This window comes from Aspergillus lucknowensis (genome assembly GCF_044049455.1).
Source record: "Aspergillus lucknowensis strain CBS 449.75 chromosome Unknown BJX67scaffold_29, whole genome shotgun sequence".
Lineage (NCBI taxonomy): Eukaryota > Fungi > Ascomycota > Eurotiomycetes > Eurotiales > Aspergillaceae > Aspergillus > Aspergillus lucknowensis.
Window position 1 is genome coordinate 245,133 of NW_027263573.1, and position 18,082 is coordinate 263,214.

The following is an 18,082-nucleotide window of genomic DNA, read 5'->3' on the forward strand; positions in this document are numbered from 1 at the left end:
AATGGGGAGAGAAGCTCAAGCAAGCTGTGGATGCGGAAGAGAAGAAAAGCTCCGAAGCCCCCGCCGCCTTTTGCTCTTCCTGAACTCTCTCAAGCCACGCTTCACACCCAGCCCACCCATCAATCACTGTCCTTCGATGGCTCAATCTTCTCCTTGACCATTCCGTTTTTCTGCGGATGGCATCTTCCTTGAGTATGGTCGATACAGCCGCTTGTGACATTACCGTTTGTCTGCTGCCTAGCACCTCGCCCAACCCGAGAGCTTTGCTCGCCGACTGCCTCCGGAATCCCGTCTGACCTCGAGCTTCGTTCGGCTCCTCAACCTCTGCTGGACAGAGTCTGTACGATCATGGCCTCTTTTTACTCCCCACAGAGCTCTGGCGCCGCCGCTCCGCAGAGCGTGGAGAAGATTAGTCGCCTGGCCCAAGACTACAAGTTCGACCCTGCCGTTCCGCTTCGGGCCTGGTTGAGAACGGGTGCCAGGCTTGTTCGCGAGGTTTGCATTCTTTTTGCCCTAGATTAGACGTCTCTTTTACACTACTAATACCCTCCAAAGGCTCGCATTTACCTGCGCGAAGGCCACGACGAACAGGCGTACCTCCTCTTGTTCCGCCACGCCCAACTAGTGCTGGTACACTTGTCCGACCATCCGGACCTGAAGGACGGGAAAGACGTGAGGGAAGAACGGAAGGCCCTAATAGCTGCGGAGAATGAAGTGAAGCAGAACTTGGAGATCTTGGAGAAATTGAAACCACGCATCAACAAGCGATATGAACGGTACACGCAGTTGATGCGGGAGCGGCAATCTCGCACGCCTTCAACCACAGCGGGCCTTGCCGCCCCGAACGAGCTGCCAACCCCTCCGGATCCGGCTCTGTCTGGCGTCGCCGAGCCTCTGGAAGCCGGAAGGGATAGCGAGTTAGCTGTTAAGCTGGCTCGAACTGAGATCAGTCGCAGAGCTACGGCTAGAAATGCGATGCAACAGGGTAAAATTAGTGGCGGGGATGAGCGGAGTCGACGTGCAGCTGGGGTATGGGGAGATTGGGAAGAGGCCCTGCAGAGGAATGAGGGACATGAGCACGATGACCTGAATCGGCGTGTTCAGGAAGTGAGGCTCAATCTGGAAAATGGCCCGCAGGCGGGTCACCGGCCTACCAAGCTCACGATACACCCGTCGACCGACATTCCATCTACATCCGCTTACAAGTACCCAACCGTTCCCCGCCAGAAACCTCTTGATCTCACATCCTCGATCGAGCCCCCGCGGGCGGAGCCTCGCAATGCTACAAAACCACCAAAGCTTCCGCCGAAAGAGACCTTGGGGCAACCGAGCGTTCCCGACGGAGCACCACCCAGACCAGATAAGCTATCGTCCGAACCTTTACAGGAGGTTGTACCTACAGTACCTGCCAAAGTGACATCAAACGAGCGCCGGCAGGGCCTGGACCCTTCTAGCTTTACATTCAAGCCGTCAGCTTACCTTGAAAATGGCGCTCCCCTTCGAACTGTGTTCCTCCCACCGCATCTGCGGTCACACTTTCTTTCGCTCGCTGCACCCAACACTCGAAAGAACCTGGAGACGTGTGGCTTTCTTTGTGGCACATTGATTTCCAATGCTTTTTTCATCTCCAGACTTCTGATTCCTGAGCAGATATCTACATCAGACACTTGCGAGACAGTGAACGAATCTGCGATATTTGACTACTGTGAATCGGAAGATCTAATGATGCTTGGGTGGATCCATACGCACCCAACCCAGACCTGCTTCATGAGCTCCAGAGACCTACATACGCATTGCGGCTACCAATTGATGCTCGCTGAGAGTATTGCCATCGTGTGCGCGCCCAGCCACACCCCCGACTGGGGAGTCTTTCGCATGACGGATCCGCCAGGGCTAAAATCGGTCCAAAATTGTACCCAGACAGGGCTGTTCCATCCACATGCTGAAACCAACCTCTACACTGATGCGCTGCGTCCGGGACACGTCTTTGAGGCCAATGGGCTAGAATTCGAAACAGTCGACCAGCGAGCGAAGAAGTCATGATGTCTCACGGCCGCCATTCTGCATTCTCGTCCTACTGCTAATTCCCCATATATGTTCAACCGCATTAATTTTTCCACGGCGCCAGCTTAGATTCCCTGTACGTATTCTCAGGATTTCGAAGGAGGAATGGATAATAAATTCAATCTGTGCATGACGTATAGTTAGGAGAGTCACCCCTATTAATAAGAACCGGGAGAGCTTGAGACGGTTAAGAGATGAATCCCCCCACCGAACCAAACCAAACTTCAGCCTCAAACTCCACCTCCAGCCCAAGTGTCGTTGACACCTTCACTTGGACCTCATTTGTCTCCAGTCCAGCTTCCAGGGGCGATCTCCACACCGATTGAAACTGAATCGTCTTCCAGAACCCCGTCTCTCGATGTCGTCCACCTCCCAAGGCGATCTATCTTCCTCCATCACTCCCACCCCCGCCACCTCAATCTCAGCTTCGTCGCCAGGAACCGACCCTCCAAACCCCGAATCGAAAGATAGCAGCTCTCAGAGCCCCCCTTTCCATCAATCCGCTGCCTCCTACTTTTCTTACCCCGTCACTCACGTTGTCTCGGGTCTCTACCGCCGTCTAACCGACCCCCCAGGGAACAACAACGGCACCATGATGTCCCGTCTCCGTCGCAACAACCCCGATCCCTCCTCATCGTCCTCCTCCATTTCCTCCCAAGTCTTCACACCCGTCCGCACTGTCTCGCCCTTCCAACCACCCCCATTGACGCCCCTGACCCTCCTCACGAACGAGGAACACACATACCACAACACCCTCCACCCGCAAAACCAACTCCTCACTCGGGGCCTCGCCGAAGAAATCCGGTTACTCGTCCCGCCTCGTCTCCAGCTCGTCGATACATGGCGGTTAGTGTATAGCCTCGACCGCGACGGGGCTTCCCTCTCAACACTCTATGACAACTGTCGTGCTGTTTCCGCACGCAGCCCGAGAGCCGGGTACGTCCTTGTCATCCGGGATGCGTCGCCCTCCGCCTCCTCCGTCTTCGGCGCATACATGACAGACCCTCCACACCCGGACTCGCACTACTTCGGCACGGGCGAGTGTTTCCTCTGGAGAGCTAGTGTCCTCCCACCGCCGTCAACTTCGTTCTTCACGGCGGACGGCGGAATCCCCGATGAAGAGGCACTCGAGAAAGCTGGATTCCCACCGCCGCCGAGCGCGGACACGACCAACGTCGGACGGTCCACAACATTACGGGGTGAAAAATCACATTCGAAACCCATTGCACCACATACGCATTCGCATACCCTTGCCCCAGCCCAGGCGTCGAACAGCGGCACCACGACACCCGACCGTATCCGCTTCAAGGCGTTCCCTTATAGCGGTGTAAACGATTACATGATGTTCTGTGAGACCGGGTTTCTCAGCCTAGGCGGAGGGTGAGCTCCCACTGTACCTTATCTACTCACCTGTCGCGCGGCAGGGGTAATAATATGCATAAAAAAAATGTAACACGAGTCTAACAAAACCTCTAGGGACGGCCACTATGGTCTCTGGCTCGACTCCAGTATCGAGAAGGGCGTCAGCGCGTCATGCCAAACATTCGGCAACGAGCCGCTCTCCGATGAGGGTGTAAAATTCGACGTCATCGGTGTCGAGGTTTGGTATGTTGGTTCCTAAACAGAACGACTCAATTCAAAATTCAGTTGGAATCCGACCGGACATTGGATACATCCGTTCAACTCTCCTGGCCTCTTGTTCTCTCACCTTAAACTAGTTCTGGAGCGGCGAGGAGATGTCACGTCACTGTATTATTTCATCGGAAGGAAGAGAAGAGCTGTGTGAGGCGTTTTACAAGTATACAATCGAATACCCGGGCATGAAATGGCTGGTCTCCGTCATGTCTTTTTCTTTTGTCGCTTCCGACGTCGATTTTGGGGACTTTTCACCTTGGTATCGTCAAGTTGGCAGGTAAAAATAATAACGAAAGCGGAAAAATTGGCATCGGCAACAATGCGGCTCATCATACGAGGGCGACACTATAGCACCGCAGTCGAATGGGATATGGATCGTCATTTAGATTGATATTACTATACTAGCTACCTACTACCTAATATCACGGGTTCGGGACAAGTCCGACCCGCCTCCATAAAAAGGCCCAGTATCAGAATTACAATATCATAAGGCTGGGTGAATGCCTCAAAGTGAAGTAGCGAAAGACTAACAACAGGGGTATGCATATATCGAGATCGCAGAATCATTATAGCGTGATCGACGTAATGAAAGAGAAATAATGTAGTTTAATAGGGTGAGTTGACAATAGCATCCCTTCCGAGCCGGCTACCCCATCGAGTGCTGCGACGGCTGGGTGTGACGGGACCAGCTATGCTTTCACGGGTGGGCTTTTGAAGACTCCTCTTCGCGACCATGTTGACTTCATTAGGGAGGGCGACGATGACGTTCTTATCTGAGCCGAAGCGGAAGTTGTCCGCCTTCACCTCTTCAGAATAGCGCTTGATGGTGTAAGGGTCCTTGCGCCCGGCAGTGACCTTCTTTAAACTCCAGGTGATTATGAACGGACCTGTGGCCGTTACAATAGATGTCTCCTGGCTGTCAACACCAGTGTTGAAGCGGGCAGGAGTGAAAGAGATCGGCTTCTTGGTCTCATGTTGGAACTGAGCCACATGGGCAGGTTGTAGGCCAAGGCGTCGTGGTTGAGGTTTGGAATCTTTGGCGAAAGATCGCTCAAAGCCGAGCTTCCCCTCGTTCTTTCCTTCCTTCTGTAGCGAGTCGATGAGCAGAAGGTAGGTTCGGCAGGTTGCGAGGACCCAGCGGCCATCGGCAGACACGTCCAGACCAATGATTGCCTCTCCCAGTGCAGGAATATGAGTCTTTGCGTTGATCCCCAAACGATCAAACATACGAATGTCACCCTTATTGGAGGCGACAGCAAGGTATCCCTTCTCTGTCGTGGCGAGCGCAGAGAAATCGTTCTTACTAGCGTACTGCTTCAGCTCCGCCTCCACGAGTTTGTTTCCAGCCACACGAGGATCGACCCGGAAAAGCGCATTGTGAGAAGCTCCGACAAAGGGCTGAGCGGAAGTCATTTGCGAGAATTTCTGTCGAATATTAGAATTTCATCGTAAGAAAGGCGTTGCTGACGGAAACTTACGCTCTCGGGGGCAAAAGTATGAACAGGAATATCATCGTGAACCTTCCATTCGTCGACAATCTTACCATATTCCAGATCCATCCGGTAGAGTGAATTGGGGTTGTCACCGTTTTGGAGGATCATATTTGAATCTTCGGCGTGTAACATGACCTTCTTAGGGCTGAACAGCTTGCCCTTGGGAGTTTCCACTTTGGAAATATTAGTTGAAAACTCGAGGTTGTTATCCGGCGTGTGCTTGAAGACACCAATCTTCGAGCCACGCACCACGAAAGAGCGGTCATGCTTGTAACCAACAGCTAGTTGCGAGTTAACATTCCCGTCATCATCACGCGTCACAACATCATCCTGCTCTTCGTCGGAATCATAGTGTTCGCTGCGCTGGCCATCGTCCTTGCCCTCATCTTCTTCCTCCTCCTCCTCCTCCTCCTCCTCCTCCTCCTCTTCCTCTTCTTGCGCCTCCGCCGCTTGATCAGCATCTTCCATCGTCAGGTCTTGGAAAGCGTCAAGGACATAATCTTTGTCATTATCTTTGACTTTGGTCCATTTAACTTCGTTCAACTGTTCCCAAAGAGCTTGTAGTAAGCCCTGCTGGAACCTCTCTTCTGTCTCCTGATCCCTAAAACGTAGAAGCCAAGAGTACGCTGAGCCATTTTCATCGTAATGGTTGAAAATGAAGGACAAATATTCAAAATTGAAAACCGGGTTTATATCTGCAACCACGGCTTGCCCTAGCCAATCCTTATCGTCGCCGCTGATCTGGAGCCAATACTGCCAGTCACCGACTTCCGTGACAGTGGCAACCACATTAGCGTCCTGAAGGACGAACGTACCGGTTGGAAAGTCGAAGAGATGCAACTCGGCTCTCTCTTGGGTCAAGGTATCCCTCGCCTCAGGCTGGGCGGCAGACGGTGGAGCAACGGTCGGCTCATCAGCGGCAGACGGTGCAGATAGCTGCTTCTTAGCACGGGTATATTCAGTGTCCCTAACCATGGTTGAGTCGCCCGAAGCCAGAGAGTGCGCACGTGATTTGGACGGTGATGCGATAGGGCTTGCGGACGGGATAGGCCTCTCCGCTTGAAATGAAAATTCCTGGAGCTCTCCTTGCGTCGCCCTCTGAGCGCTCCGACGGTATTTGCGCTCGTATTGGCACTGGAGAGCAGCTAGTTCAAACGTTGAGACCTTGTCCGATGGAACAGACGGGTCGCAGATGAACTCAAAGAGATCGCCGACGTCGCCACTCAGATCTCTCCAAGCGAGGATCTTCGAGCCACCCTCACGAACCTCGGAGCGGAAATGGAGATTTTGGTCGAGGAGGAAAGCCTTCTCGTCTTTGTCCAAGGTGTCCGCAACACCCTCACCGTCCTCGTCCTCGCCAAGTTCCTCCTCGCCTTCCTCGTAGGCGCGTTGGATCACGAGCTGGTATTGGAACTCCTGACCGGTTCGTCGGATAGAGGCGGCGGCGTCTTTGAAGATCAGCTCGGAGTAGCCTTTTGGTGAGAGGGGTCGGACGAGGTAGAGTTGGCCCTGAGGGATATCGATGATAGATTCTTTGGAGCTATCCCCAAATATTAACTTGCTCACTGTAGGTGCAGCATGAAGCAGTCAGTGGTACGTCTTGAGCCAGTGGCAACATGGAATAGGAAGGAGGGGCAGATCGCGGGGTAAAATGCAAGATTCAGGGCAGAAGCAAGACAGGGTAAGCAGATAGAGGAGGAGCACATACCGTTGCGGAGCATAAACATGTTGGTGGAATCTCTGGCTGCTGAGCAACAGCCTTGACAGCTATGTTTGTTTGTTTTTGCGGGCTGTGGAGAGGAAGGTGGCCCTAAGAACAGGGATTTCGGTAGGAGCAAAAAGATAAGATGGTAAGCAAAAGATGAGGTGCTTGTAAAAAAATGGCAGCTTATCTCCTGTTTGAAAATCCCGAAAAATTATTCTCAAAGACCGCTGCAAAGTGAAAGTGAAAGTGATGATATATTGGACTTTCTTTGCTCTGAGGGTCCATAACGGAAGAATAATTAGTGAACTTGTTTGTTCATTTTGGTCTTTTGTTATGTCATCGCCCAGTGGCAACCGTGTGGCGCTGTGGCGTCCAGATCGGGATTGTGGCTGTGTCGACCCTGATCTTCTCTGGGCTCTTCCCCCAACCCTGGGAGAGTGGAGAGTCCGAGAATTGGCAGAGACCAGCGAGAGACGGACCCTGGGATTAGCATTAAAAGATTCACCTTCTGTCACAGAGTGATCCCGATGTCCATTCTCACTCGCGCCAAAAGGTCTCCCTGCGGCTTTGTTGACTCGTCCTGGATGCGCAGTGTCTGACTGACCATCAGTTATGACCCCAGAGGACAATGGGGCCATATATATAGTATCTAGCTTTTTGACATAGCGTTCGTACAATTGTTTTGGGAATTCTATTCATCAGCAGGTCCCTGTCCTTCTGCCCTAACGGCATTGACCGTGTCCGTGGCGGCCACTCGCTCACTGCCCGATTCTACATCACCTTCAGATGGTGTTGTGCTTCCCTTCTGCTTTTCACTGCTTTTCAGGACACCACCTTTCCGCGTCGGGATAGTCCGCATGAAAGCTTCGCCCCAGTCCTGCAACTGCAGCCAGCGGACCATAATCTCCACGACATGGTTCGTCGCCAGCACAGAACGCGAGGCCATCTGGATGTAGTCCCCAATAGGTAGTTTTGCCGTTCTGATCCCCATTTCCGTTGCTCGTCTATGACAGACTCCCTTATGGCGGTTCTTGTCAACCAAACCGCCAATGATATAAGTGCTGTACGGCTTGAGCTCCGTCAGCGTCTCCGAGCTATCACTGGAGAGATATATTATTTCTCCATCTTCGGGTTTCGTGTCGGTCTTGTTCGCAAATGGGCCAACCATCTCCCCGCCTTGTGGTCCTCGCATCCACTCGCTCGCTTGATTTGCAGCATGAAGATAATCCTCCTCCATGACACGAACACCTTTCCAACTCTCATACATTTTGTGAAGGACTGTATCGAAGCGCTCCCTCAGCAGCTTATTGAAAGATGATATCACGAAATGAGCGTTGAATGCTGATTTATTATTCTCGGAATAAGACCTCGTCAGCTGCTGCCCTAGAGAAACGCGTTCTTTGTCCGTCATATAATCATCGAATCCACAATCGATGACCAGCGTAATCGGAAGACGTGCTGGTTTTACGCCCCGATTCGTCGAAGGAAATAGCTTCGCCAGCTCCTCCTTTGTATCTTTGCCCTGTCGTTTCGCTTCCTTCCAGGCTTCCCTTTTCCGTTCTTTCCTCGCAGCATTCTTCTCCTTTCGTTTCGCCTTGCGCTGTTCTCGCTGTGCTTCCCATTGTTCCCGCTGGCGTTGCCTTCTTAGCTGTCTCTTCGATAGTTTCTGTATGCCTCCTTCAGATCCATTCCCAACCGGTGTTGGTTCTTCCGATTCCCCCTCGATCGTTGGTGCGGGCATGTCGTTCGGGGTTTCTGCATGCTCTGGTATATTGTCGTTTGCGCCTCCAATTGCTCCCGTCATGAGCGGCTCGACTTCGTGGTCCTCAGTAACGTCATACTTTTGAATCTTTCTGGGTCGTTCCTCTTCCTCCATTGTGTATGCTTGTTTCGAGAAATTCTGAAGTAATCGTGGTGATTTTGGCCTTCAAAAAAAGCGGCGCGTTCGGGCACGCCCCACATCCGGCAACTTGATGCCGCCGCTTTAGCAGTCAGGTGATTCCCCCCAAGAATTTCCCCGATCTGGTGTAACTGAGTATCAATCCACTGATCCTCAAGGTTCTTTGCTTCATCATACCTAAACTTACCCATTATCGTAATATGCTACCTCTAGCCCGCTTAGTTCTTTCAATTGAAGAATAAGTGCTGCCTTCTGAATGATCGCCATTGGAAGCCGCCAACCAATCACACTTCCCACGGCAGCATTACCAAACCCGGGTCGCAACACGTGACTACAGCCCTCCAACTTCTCCGCCAGCTCCATCATCGTCAGAATATCCGACTGAGACTGCCCCCTCCCAATCTCGCAATTGAAGGCAGCTGCCGACCGCGTCAGTCGCCAAAATGCCTCAAGATATGCCCCCAGCCGGGGGCTACCGGCCAGTGCAATACAAGGTATTTCAAGCCGACGCGGAGTCTCCCTCCCGTCATTGAGTTCCTTCCCAGCGTGAATCACGACACCAATCACCTGCGTCGGAAGTGAGGAATGGGCAGCTAATGTAATGATTTGAAAGCGCAACATCCCCGCCCGCGGCTTCCGACCCGTCTACTACCTCATCGGCATGCACCTATTCATGGCGTATGGGTACTACAAGCTCTTCTACGGCATCCGAGAACAGAAGTACGTCCGACGCTCCCTCCCACTCTAGCCCATGTCCTCAAGAACAGAATTTCCTTGGATGAGGACCCGTACCAAAGAGACGTAAAACGATAATCTAACAGTCCGACAGCGAACTCGCCCGTGAGAAAATCTGGGGCCGCCTCCACCTCCTCCCACTCCTCCAGGCCGAGGAGGACCGCGATCAGGTCCGTCGCGCTATCGCTGATGCGGCCCGTGAGAAGCAGCTTACGGGTGAAGTGACGAAGGTTTATAACTCTGATCGGTGCGTATCCGATCTGATGCTTTATCACCTTGGTTTTTAGTGCGTTTGGGTTTGGCTAATGTGCATTGGATGGGGATTTAGATTCGTTCGTCCTACGTTTGCGGCCACGCCCTCGAAGGCTTACAATTGATGGGTCTGTGAATGAAGATGGTTCGTGGTTGTTTGAGGAGTGAATGGCTCAAGAGCAGGCTAAGAAGGGGCGAGAATTGAGTTAACAGTCTGGAGAAGTTGGTGGGTCAGGGAACATGTACACTGTAGATATACCATCTGGGAAAGGTCAGACTAGACTCACAACAATTTTTACCGTTTTCTTTGTTCAATCTTGTGTTCATTGTCCATGCAGGAAAACCGGGGTTCAGACACTCCTGCATCGATTGCAGTCGGGAGAAAGCAAAAGCAAGTTTTACTAGATTTTCAGCCACGGAAAACTCCCAAGGAAGAATAGGATATCTATTTTCTTTTCCAGACCATCAAACGGCTATACGCTGAAGTGAGATAATATACAAAGCCAACGTCGTGCATAACCATGATCCTCAATCAGGCCATCAGCCAAACATGTCCGCAACCCCAGTTAGATCCGGTCCATCATTTATATCGACCTTTTGGCCCTGTTGGCCCTCCATCTCGTTGCTCATAAATCTTTCCTGAAGCGCGCTGCGCGCTTTCCGGCGTTCTTCGCGAGACCCCAGAATCTTGCCTTGCTCTGCGATGCTAACGCCCCTGAGGCTTTCTAAAAGGTCGAGAACCAAGGCTCGCTGCTGGCGCGCGGTTGTAGACCGTACGAGAGCCGCCTCAGTGCTCGCTACTCGTTGCTCAGTCATGCCGGGGAGGCTGAGAATTAGTGCTTTCGGTGTTGGACTACTTGCACCGTAGAGAACCCATATAGACGCGATGAGTTGGGCGAGGTCTTTCTGCATGTCGACGAAATATGGCTCATGCACGGATGTTATGCAGGCTTTGAGTACTTCGGAAGAGATGAACTCGCGGATTGTTATTACTGTTTGTGAGTTATGTGGCGGGGCGAAATCTTGCAGGATAGATCGGATGACGCGCGTGATAATGCTACAGCATCTGGTGTCGCGCATGCGAAGCGCATGAGTGCAGAAGAGCATAACTGGCTCAAATATCTCGGTGGAGGAAAGAACGAAGTGCCTGATTGAGTCAGAGAGTGCTGGTGGGGTTGGTGGTGCGCTAGGGTCCGCGGGCTCCTCGTCAGGGTCTATGAAATTGGGGGTCAGCTTGGTGGGCAAGCTTTCGTGTATTCCGCGTGGGTTATTACCTCCTCGTTGCGGGTCCAGTAGGCTTGCTACCATGATAACCGCAGAGTACGTCAATTGCCGCAAAATACTTTCCGACTTCATCTCATCGGCCAGGTCGCCATCGCCTAATCCCGCTTTGCGTTGTTCGATAACCTCCCATTCGGAAGTGACTTTTCTGTCAATATTAGTGAAGAGGGTGGAGAGCATGGGCGGCAGAAATTGGCTCCGGAAACGGACAGGGCAGTCATCAATGAGGCACCTAGAGATGTTGAGGAGAACAGAAAATTGGTGGGACGAGAGGTGAGAGGAGTCCTTGAAAAGAGCCTGTGATAGAGGCCCTGGGAGCTCGGCGAAGCCGTAGAAATGCTCGCGCAACCTACTCATGCTGAAGAGCATCGAATAGCACGATTCCCTGACAGCTCTGATTTTCCCTCTAACAGAGGATGCGAAGCCCTCGAGGGACGACCGCGAAGCGGTGATTTTGGCATAAAATTCATCCCGACTTCCGGTTGATATACCAGCTTGCCAAAACCTGTCAGTTAGGATGCGCTCAACCACTCCTCGCATGTCTTCAGGTAAACCAGTCCAGTTCGCTGGGTTGTGGAATGCGTGCGCATTACTACAAGTCTATTAGCTCAGTACTTTCGATCTCCATCTCTGACTCGTACCTGACAAGATGTAGTAAGCTCGGGAGGATGGTTGGGATGATATCATGCCAAAGGGTGCAGGCAATCTCATATGCTGGCTCTGTTTTGTGAAGCTTATCTGTTGAGACAGCCAGCATTGTCTTTGTACCCCTTAGTGGCAGTTGCTATATTAATTGTTAACGTCAAGCTGCAAGATTCCTCTTTTCAAACTTTGTTGTTACCTGGAATTTCCTCGTCATCTCCTCCTGCACTTGCTTGCCTTCCAGGTCAAGAGGGACTTCTGACCAGTCCTCCAGCTTCTGCGCTTGTCTTGATTGCATATATGGGCCAACGTTCTGCAAGCCGAGCATGTTGCAGAAATTTTCAAATGTCGAACACATAGTGCGAAACTCGTCGTCTTGCCAGGCTTGTGTAATGGGCTGGACAAAGGAGGCTAACCGAGACTGGCGCAGGTATGGGTCGATGTTGTTGGCACGTTGCCTAGCAGAGTCAGCAAGAATACTACCGCCACAAGGATAAGTCCTACATGATGATGAGAAGAACTGATGTAAATTCCATGTGAAGCTTGTCATCCACTCTGTTGGCCAACGTGATCTCCTGGATTTTCGGCTCTAAGAGGTCATAAAAGGTCTTCATAGATCATTAGTAGTGCACCTTGCTCCCAACGACGGGTATCTCACAGAAAAGTAATCAGCATAGCGAGTTGCAAGTCGCCGCAGTTCATGACTAGCCAGCCCGTGGAGTTCTTTCACGGCCTCTGAGTAAGCTGGAAACTCTGGTTGATCAGGCAGGCGTGTCAAAAGGATGTACTCTAGAACTTTGAGGGCGAAATTGGGGGTCTTGTCAAGGGCTCTAGATGAGACGTCGACAACAAGTTTCACGATACGTTGTTTCAAGATTGGGTCCTAGAAAACATGGTTAGTGCCATCAGTCACTGAACGAGCAAGATAGGGATTAAACAGACCTCGAAGTTTCTTTGCATCAACTTAACGGTCCATGTTTCCAGAATATTTTCGAGCTCGCTCCGCGTTTGCTCCTGCTTCTTATTAGCGTGGTTCGCGAATTGATGGCGATAGACGCATACATCTTGCTGCGGCATATCCCCATGCGATGAAACCCATTTAGTGTAACCCTTTATGGTTGCCTCCACAACCGCAAATTGAGTATCTGCCCGCATCAACGGAACCGAATTCTTTGAGAATGATTTTACTTCGTAGGCTGTTAGTCTAAAACCGACGATCTGGATTTGGAGCAGAGGGACCAACCGTTGAACGGCTCAACTCCGTCGTAGAGGCTCGTGAGGTGATTGTCAACTCCCAGGAGAATATGTGGAGTGGCCTCTTGTGGTCGTTTCTGGACTATCGTCTCTATAATGGACGAACAATAACGCCGGTAATTTCCCACAAAAGCATGTCTTTCCGGTACAGTGTCAATATCTTCATTAAGGAACATTACGGTAGGGTCTTCGGAATCAGTCGGAAGGGCCTCCCAATGAACAAGGCGTTCAGTACAAACGGTCAATAGTGGAGGGATGAGACTGATGACAACGTCCAAGTTTCCAACCTTGGAGGAAGCTATTAGTTTGGTCCAAATATGGAGAACGGGTATCGAAACAGTAAGACTGCGATGTTGAACAATGTTTAACATGAGATGAAAGAAAAATGGCAAGTCTGCGCCGGGTGAACCCTCGATGCTGAAGCCTTTCTCTTCGAGAAAACCGGCAACGTAGGAAATCGTCTGTAAATCCCATTAGTGGAATTCTGGCTCTGGGTGGGACGATTTCTTACTTCGGAGAGTTTCTTCGATATCGTGTATTTGGTCTCAGCAGTCTCCTCGGGACCAACGACGGACCACTGAAATAGCTTCAACAGGATATTCAATGCCTCTGTCTCGTACATCAGAAGCACCAATGGTTGGAAACCCTCAAAGTCATAGCTCGATCGGCCATATAATGAATGCAATGCTTCGACGGCGGCCTGAGTAGATCAGTAAGTATCATATGTAACCAGAAAGGGCAGATAAGCTTACCAAGAGTACCTGCTCATCATCACAGGTAAATGCTCTCGCTATACTTTGGACACAGCCAGATATCAGGATGGCTCTTGGGATTGACCATACGACTACCGATTTCAGGCTGGCCAGGGCTTTCAGGGCGGCGTCTTTTGCTTGCTTCGAATGCGGAATGTTGCCGATGCAGTCTTGAAGGAACTCGCATGTTCGGGCAATCCATCCTTCATCCCCACAGCGGAGTTCGACGTGGTTGTCTCGTTTCGGGTGAGCCTCCTCGAACACAGTTAGTGGCGTACAGATTTCTACCAGTGCCCGGTTTAAATCGGTCCCTCGCAACGACGAAACTGTGTCTTCCCGGTAGAATATGTCTTCCGATAAAGTCTCAAGAATGGATAGAACCAGTTCCTTATGCACGAGACTCGCATTCCAGAACTGAACGAGACGTTGGTCCATGTCCAGCCAATCCAGGCCCCAGCTCCTCTTGGCAACCTCAGCCCATAGCTGTGGGATCTTGTTCCGAATATAGACAGGGTCATCCGGTAGGATAGACTCGGCAAGCTTCAGCACAATATCCTTCAAACTCGCAATCTGATCTGAGGCGGTGAATGATGCGTGACGTAGAACATGATCCAGAAGAGTCAACCCAAAATAGCGAACAAGTGCATCATTCTCCCGACGAGATGCTAACAGAAAGCCGTTTTGAGCGGCGGAAGGGCTTCCCTTTTGCGACTCCACAAATTGTAGGGCCTCTCTGCGGAGCTCGTTCGTCGACGATGGATTGTGTATTAGCTCAAGCGCACGAACGATATCGGCCATGCTCCCGTCCGCGAGGCCCTCGTCAGCACCCATAATTTCCCCCCGACCAGTCGCCCACCAGCCGGATGCCGATTCCCGCCTTGTTTTTATGAATGTGAGAGGCTGATGCGGCTATAATCTGATGATAGTTGTGGAAAAGCAAAGCCCGTCTTCTACCTCCTGAACAGATGAGAGAGAAAGAGGAGGGAGAAATGGTTGAATGCTCTCTCTTTCCCTCGATGGGTGCAGAGCGCTGGATTATCAAAGCACGTAACGCGGCGAGGGTAACATTCAGACAGCACGGCTAACGGTCCCAGGCCCTGTGGCTCGGCAGTGTAGATTGCGGCTAGAATCTGGATTTCTTAACTGGGACGGTCGGATTAAACGGCCCGGTATAAGATGGGGAAGGTGTTCTCCGGCCTTCCCCTACGATGTCTTCTGAAATCCAGAACCGAATCGAATCCTGCCTTGGCTGGGGAGTTGTTGATGAATAGTTAACGGAGGCGGTACTCTCGCCGGCAGGAGAATTTTCCACGCGCTCGAGCTGCAATGACCACATCACACCGACTCGGAGGGGCAGTTCTTCACCGCCTCGCCTTATCGATAAGGGTGGGTCGTTGCCCCTCTGCCGGTACGCAGGGCAGGGTTGGAATGATGGAACTCTATTATTATCATTAAGGTTATCATAACAATCATCCGAGTCTGGAAGTATATGAATAAATGGATATGGAACGCCAATACCCAGCCCGAAAGACAACCATAAGCCCGAAACGATCAGACGCTCTTACATCACCGCGCATCCTCCCTTCTGGCACTGCTCTAAATAGCTCAGATCCTCCGCAGAGGGAGGCACCAATGCGCCTCCCTTGCGCTTGATTCCCTCGATCTTGATATCCTGGTCCCCATCGGAATGCCACCACCGAAGTCTCTGGAACCGTGCGGCGTTGAACTCTACATAATCAAAGGCCCATTCCCCAGAGCTCACGCTCACCCCAGTGTGTGTGGCCGGAAAATGAAAGTCGGGCAGGTAGACCTCCGTTGGAGGGTCCTGCTCTGCATTAGCTTTGTTCCCGATAACCGACATGGTAAAAGTGCAGGTTTTCAGGTCGAAGACATAATCTAATATCGACCCATTTGTGAAAATGGGGCTCGGTCGAATGTACGCCTCCGCGGCGCGGTACCCTAACTTATCCTCGTCCAATTGTGAGACTTCCGAAGTTATAGAGGGCGTCTTGATAGCATCCTTTAGGTTTCGAGGATTTATTTGCGGGTTGGTTGTGTGGCCATGGCTAGATGAGTAGGAAGGGGAACCATAATCTGACCGACTCTGCGACCGATGATCTAAAGCCAGAGACGTCCCACTCGGGAGGTCCAAATCGTCGATTGAGTAGATAGAGAGATCCTCCCCATTCCACTGATCACCCCATTCATGGTCATTCTGGAGCAGGTGTTAGCACTCGCACTCTCTGGTCTTTCATCATCAAGTTCCCACGGTTTCTTACCCGCGCGGTATAGACCCACAATGTGAACCCATTTGATGTACTGCCCTCTAGAGCGTAGTGCACCGCATCCATGGCACTAATCTGACTACTATAGTCGCCGGTTTTGTAGGCATGTTTGTCGTCCATGTCGTAGGGAATTCCCGTTTCGGTGAAGATGACAGGGTGGCTCCCCATATATCGTGAACTCTCGTCTCTCAAGTACTTGAGCTGATCCCGCAGGCAATTTCGAATCGCAGTCTCGCCTATCTTGATCCCGAATGCTGGTGTAAGATACTTCCCGCGAAGGACGCCAATCAAATCCACATTGTATAGCCGATTCCTATCACAGTCAGACATGCATGGGAACTCTGAGTACCTCAGCTTACCAATGCTTTGACATAAGGGTGAGACCATCGTAGTAGTGAACGGCGTGAACCATATTAGGGTCATCGTCATTTGATCCCTTGAGGTCAGGGGGAATTTCCATCACGGGTGGTTGGCATAACATAATGGAACCAGGCCACACAGCCCTGATGCCTTTTGCGTAGGCTCGATAGTGTTCCAGGAAATAGGTGTTCGTAAACTTCTCGTAGTTGAGCAGTTCCCCGGTTTGAGGCTTCTTAGCAAAGTAGTCTTTTTGTAGAAGCTCATCCGACGTTGGATCCCAGACTCCGTGCTGGGCCCAAAGGCATTCACCCAATTTCCAGTTAGAGTCTCTTGTCCAGCCGTATTTCGTGTCATCATATGTCACCGGCAGCCAAGCGGTTTCTCCTTCCGGGTCCACGAGTTCTCGACCGCTTTGATACGGACCAAACCCTCCAAACCCCCAAGTTGCCACTTCACATGCCCGACCTGAGCCCGTTAGCATGGCTTGGAAAGCAGTTGGTGATGTCCCTAGCTGGAGTTGCTGGTCTGCTGGTATGACGGAAATATCTTGGTAACCGATTAGCCCTCGTTGAGGTTCGTTCATGCTCTCCCAGCCGATTACCACCTCATTTTCAATATCGCCCGCATCTCGGATTTTCTGCGCGAAATATCCGCACGCCGCTATAAAGTGGTTTTGGAGATAGTCTTGAATGTTCATGCCGTCTATGATAGCCTTAGGTGCGAAATCCCGCCCCGCCCAGAAGAGTGTGAACATCGTTTGACAGACCAGTCTAGTATAATTTGTAGCCCATATCATTTTTGGGAATTCAGCAGGACTGTCCCACGTATTCTGCACCAAGGCCGCCTGCGTCTTTTTGAAGCCTCTAGGATCAAGACCTGCGGCGTAAAGTGTCCAGGCAGGAGCACCGGAACCTCCTGACAGCCTTGACCACTATGGAATTCAGCCTATGCACTTCCACAAGTACAGTCCAACAGGCAACGCAAAAAACCTACCACATCTTGATGGGGGTCCATAAACACGTAGAACTGGTACTGTTTCGCGATCCTCAGGACTTCAATGGTGAAGGATATCCATTCATCGTCATATTTGCCAGGTCCCTCGTGTTCGATCGCTTCCCAGGTGAATATATACCTGATCGTATTATAGCCCCAGTTGCGTAGTCTTGTGAAATGCGTATGCGCTTCATCAAGCGAGAAGGGCCGTCCAATAAAGGAGACATTATCGGCATCAAAAAACCCATCAGCGACGTTGGAAGGGACATCAGGGGTCTTGGGGTATTTTGCTTCGCCGGCGACATTGATCCCCCTTAGAGTGATCTCACGATTCTGAGCGTCCTTGAATCTTGTTCCATCAATTCGGAGTCGAAGGGCCGCCATTCTAGGTACGACGTAGCCAGTCGAAGGAGGAAGGGCCTGGCGGATGTCGACGGGGCAAAGCTAGGAAAGCGAGTGGGAATCGAAGGTAAAATAAATGCGATTATACAGAACCGCGGGCAAGACCGGAAACAGAACTCGAGGGGGAGACAACCACAAGGATCGATAAATCGGAGCGTACCTCTTCCGCTGCCTCAAGCCCAGAGAAGGAACCGAAGATCACCTAAAACCGTAAGCGAATGCTTGCTCTAACATCTTCTGGTGGTGGCGCAAGGCTATCCTCAAAGACTGGGAGGCCCAACCTTGACGAGGGATGCAGTCAGCGGTGCGGAGACAAACAGCGCTCCCTC

The 18,082-nt window shown here is 51.5% G+C and overlaps 7 protein-coding genes across 7 annotated transcripts; 3 read left to right on the forward strand and 4 right to left on the reverse strand.

Annotated features, from left to right (window-relative positions):
* The first annotated feature begins 92 nt into the window (after nucleotides 1-92).
* On the forward strand, nucleotides 93-2,199 carry BJX67DRAFT_357496 (putative endosome-associated ubiquitin isopeptidase (AmsH)). The gene is made up of 2 exons (XM_071029494.1): nucleotides 93-495; nucleotides 556-2,199. Exons 1-2 carry the CDS (start codon nucleotides 349-351, stop codon nucleotides 2,041-2,043), a joined length of 1,635 nt encoding a protein of 544 aa, XP_070884811.1. The 5' UTR covers nucleotides 93-348; the 3' UTR covers nucleotides 2,044-2,199.
* Nucleotides 2,200-4,069, forward strand: BJX67DRAFT_357499 (putative oxidative stress response protein Oxr1). Its single transcript, XM_071029495.1, has 2 exons — nucleotides 2,200-3,444; nucleotides 3,541-4,069. The coding sequence occupies exons 1-2, from the start codon at nucleotides 2,423-2,425 to the stop codon at nucleotides 3,683-3,685; spliced, it is 1,167 nt and encodes a 388-aa protein (XP_070884812.1). The 5' UTR covers nucleotides 2,200-2,422; the 3' UTR covers nucleotides 3,686-4,069.
* A 236-nt stretch (nucleotides 4,070-4,305) lies between these two features.
* Nucleotides 4,306-8,773, reverse strand: BJX67DRAFT_372967 (uncharacterized protein; the record flags this gene model as incomplete). Its single annotated transcript, XM_071031321.1, has 4 exons — nucleotides 4,306-5,124; nucleotides 5,178-6,757; nucleotides 6,901-6,982; nucleotides 7,634-8,773. 4 exons carry the CDS (start codon nucleotides 8,771-8,773, stop codon nucleotides 4,306-4,308), a joined length of 3,621 nt encoding a protein of 1,206 aa, XP_070884813.1.
* A 133-nt stretch (nucleotides 8,774-8,906) lies between these two features.
* Nucleotides 8,907-10,221, forward strand: BJX67DRAFT_357506 (putative NADH-ubiquinone oxidoreductase subunit GRIM-19). Its single transcript, XM_071029496.1, has 4 exons — nucleotides 8,907-9,291; nucleotides 9,411-9,517; nucleotides 9,627-9,779; nucleotides 9,861-10,221. The coding sequence occupies exons 1-4, from the start codon at nucleotides 9,241-9,243 to the stop codon at nucleotides 9,907-9,909; spliced, it is 360 nt and encodes a 119-aa protein (XP_070884814.1). The 5' UTR covers nucleotides 8,907-9,240; the 3' UTR covers nucleotides 9,910-10,221.
* Nucleotides 10,222-15,098, reverse strand: BJX67DRAFT_357507 (karyopherin MSN5). The gene is made up of 11 exons (XM_071029497.1): nucleotides 13,714-15,098; nucleotides 13,473-13,661; nucleotides 12,951-13,422; nucleotides 12,770-12,894; nucleotides 12,650-12,721; nucleotides 12,366-12,590; nucleotides 12,212-12,315; nucleotides 11,907-12,165; nucleotides 11,707-11,849; nucleotides 11,059-11,657; nucleotides 10,222-10,998 (listed from the first exon to the last, which is right to left on the reverse strand). The coding sequence occupies exons 1-11, from the start codon at nucleotides 14,542-14,544 to the stop codon at nucleotides 10,325-10,327; spliced, it is 3,693 nt and encodes a 1,230-aa protein (XP_070884815.1). The 5' UTR covers nucleotides 14,545-15,098; the 3' UTR covers nucleotides 10,222-10,324.
* Nucleotides 14,691-15,098, reverse strand: BJX67DRAFT_156938 (uncharacterized protein). The gene has a single exon (XM_071024871.1). It carries the CDS (start codon nucleotides 15,047-15,049, stop codon nucleotides 14,837-14,839), a length of 213 nt encoding a protein of 70 aa, XP_070884816.1. The 5' UTR covers nucleotides 15,050-15,098; the 3' UTR covers nucleotides 14,691-14,836.
* Nucleotides 15,099-15,106: 8 nt separating this feature from the next.
* Nucleotides 15,107-18,054, reverse strand: BJX67DRAFT_156977 (sterylglucosidase 1). Its single transcript, XM_071024872.1, has 4 exons — nucleotides 17,352-18,054; nucleotides 16,358-17,289; nucleotides 15,993-16,311; nucleotides 15,107-15,928 (listed from the first exon to the last, which is right to left on the reverse strand). Exons 1-4 carry the CDS (start codon nucleotides 17,733-17,735, stop codon nucleotides 15,275-15,277), a joined length of 2,289 nt encoding a protein of 762 aa, XP_070884817.1. The 5' UTR covers nucleotides 17,736-18,054; the 3' UTR covers nucleotides 15,107-15,274.
* Between the last annotated feature and the right edge of the window lie 28 nt (nucleotides 18,055-18,082).

Excerpts from the sequence above, each read along its gene's own strand:
- BJX67DRAFT_357499 (XM_071029495.1), top strand. The coding sequence starts at position 2,423 with ATGTCGTCCACCTCCCAAGGCGATCTATCTTCCTCCATCACTCCCACC. Across the intron at positions 3,445-3,540 it reads TTTCTCAGCCTAGGCGGAGG|GGACGGCCACTATGGTCTCT; the intron begins GTGAGCTCCCAC and ends CAAAACCTCTAG.
- BJX67DRAFT_357506 (XM_071029496.1), top strand. The coding sequence starts at position 9,241 with ATGCCTCAAGATATGCCCCCAGCCGGGGGCTACCGGCCAGTGCAATAC. Across the intron at positions 9,518-9,626 it reads TACGGCATCCGAGAACAGAA|CGAACTCGCCCGTGAGAAAA; the intron begins GTACGTCCGACG and ends ACAGTCCGACAG. Across the intron at positions 9,780-9,860 it reads AAGGTTTATAACTCTGATCG|ATTCGTTCGTCCTACGTTTG; the intron begins GTGCGTATCCGA and ends ATGGGGATTTAG.
- BJX67DRAFT_156938 (XM_071024871.1), bottom strand. The coding sequence starts at position 15,049 with ATGTGGTCATTGCAGCTCGAGCGCGTGGAAAATTCTCCTGCCGGCGAG.
- BJX67DRAFT_357507 (XM_071029497.1), bottom strand. The coding sequence starts at position 14,544 with ATGGGTGCTGACGAGGGCCTCGCGGACGGGAGCATGGCCGATATCGTT. Across the intron at positions 12,591-12,649 it reads TGATGCAAAGAAACTTCGAG|GACCCAATCTTGAAACAACG; the intron begins GTCTGTTTAATC and ends CATGTTTTCTAG. Across the intron at positions 11,850-11,906 it reads AGATGACGAGGAAATTCCAG|CAACTGCCACTAAGGGGTAC; the intron begins GTAACAACAAAG and ends CAATTAATATAG.
- BJX67DRAFT_357496 (XM_071029494.1), top strand. The coding sequence starts at position 349 with ATGGCCTCTTTTTACTCCCCACAGAGCTCTGGCGCCGCCGCTCCGCAG. Across the intron at positions 496-555 it reads GTGCCAGGCTTGTTCGCGAG|GCTCGCATTTACCTGCGCGA; the intron begins GTTTGCATTCTT and ends TACCCTCCAAAG.
- BJX67DRAFT_156977 (XM_071024872.1), bottom strand. The coding sequence starts at position 17,735 with ATGGCGGCCCTTCGACTCCGAATTGATGGAACAAGATTCAAGGACGCT. Across the intron at positions 17,290-17,351 it reads TGGACCCCCATCAAGATGTG|TGGTCAAGGCTGTCAGGAGG; the intron begins GTAGGTTTTTTG and ends TGAATTCCATAG. Across the intron at positions 16,312-16,357 it reads ACCCTTATGTCAAAGCATTG|GAATCGGCTATACAATGTGG; the intron begins GTAAGCTGAGGT and ends TGACTGTGATAG.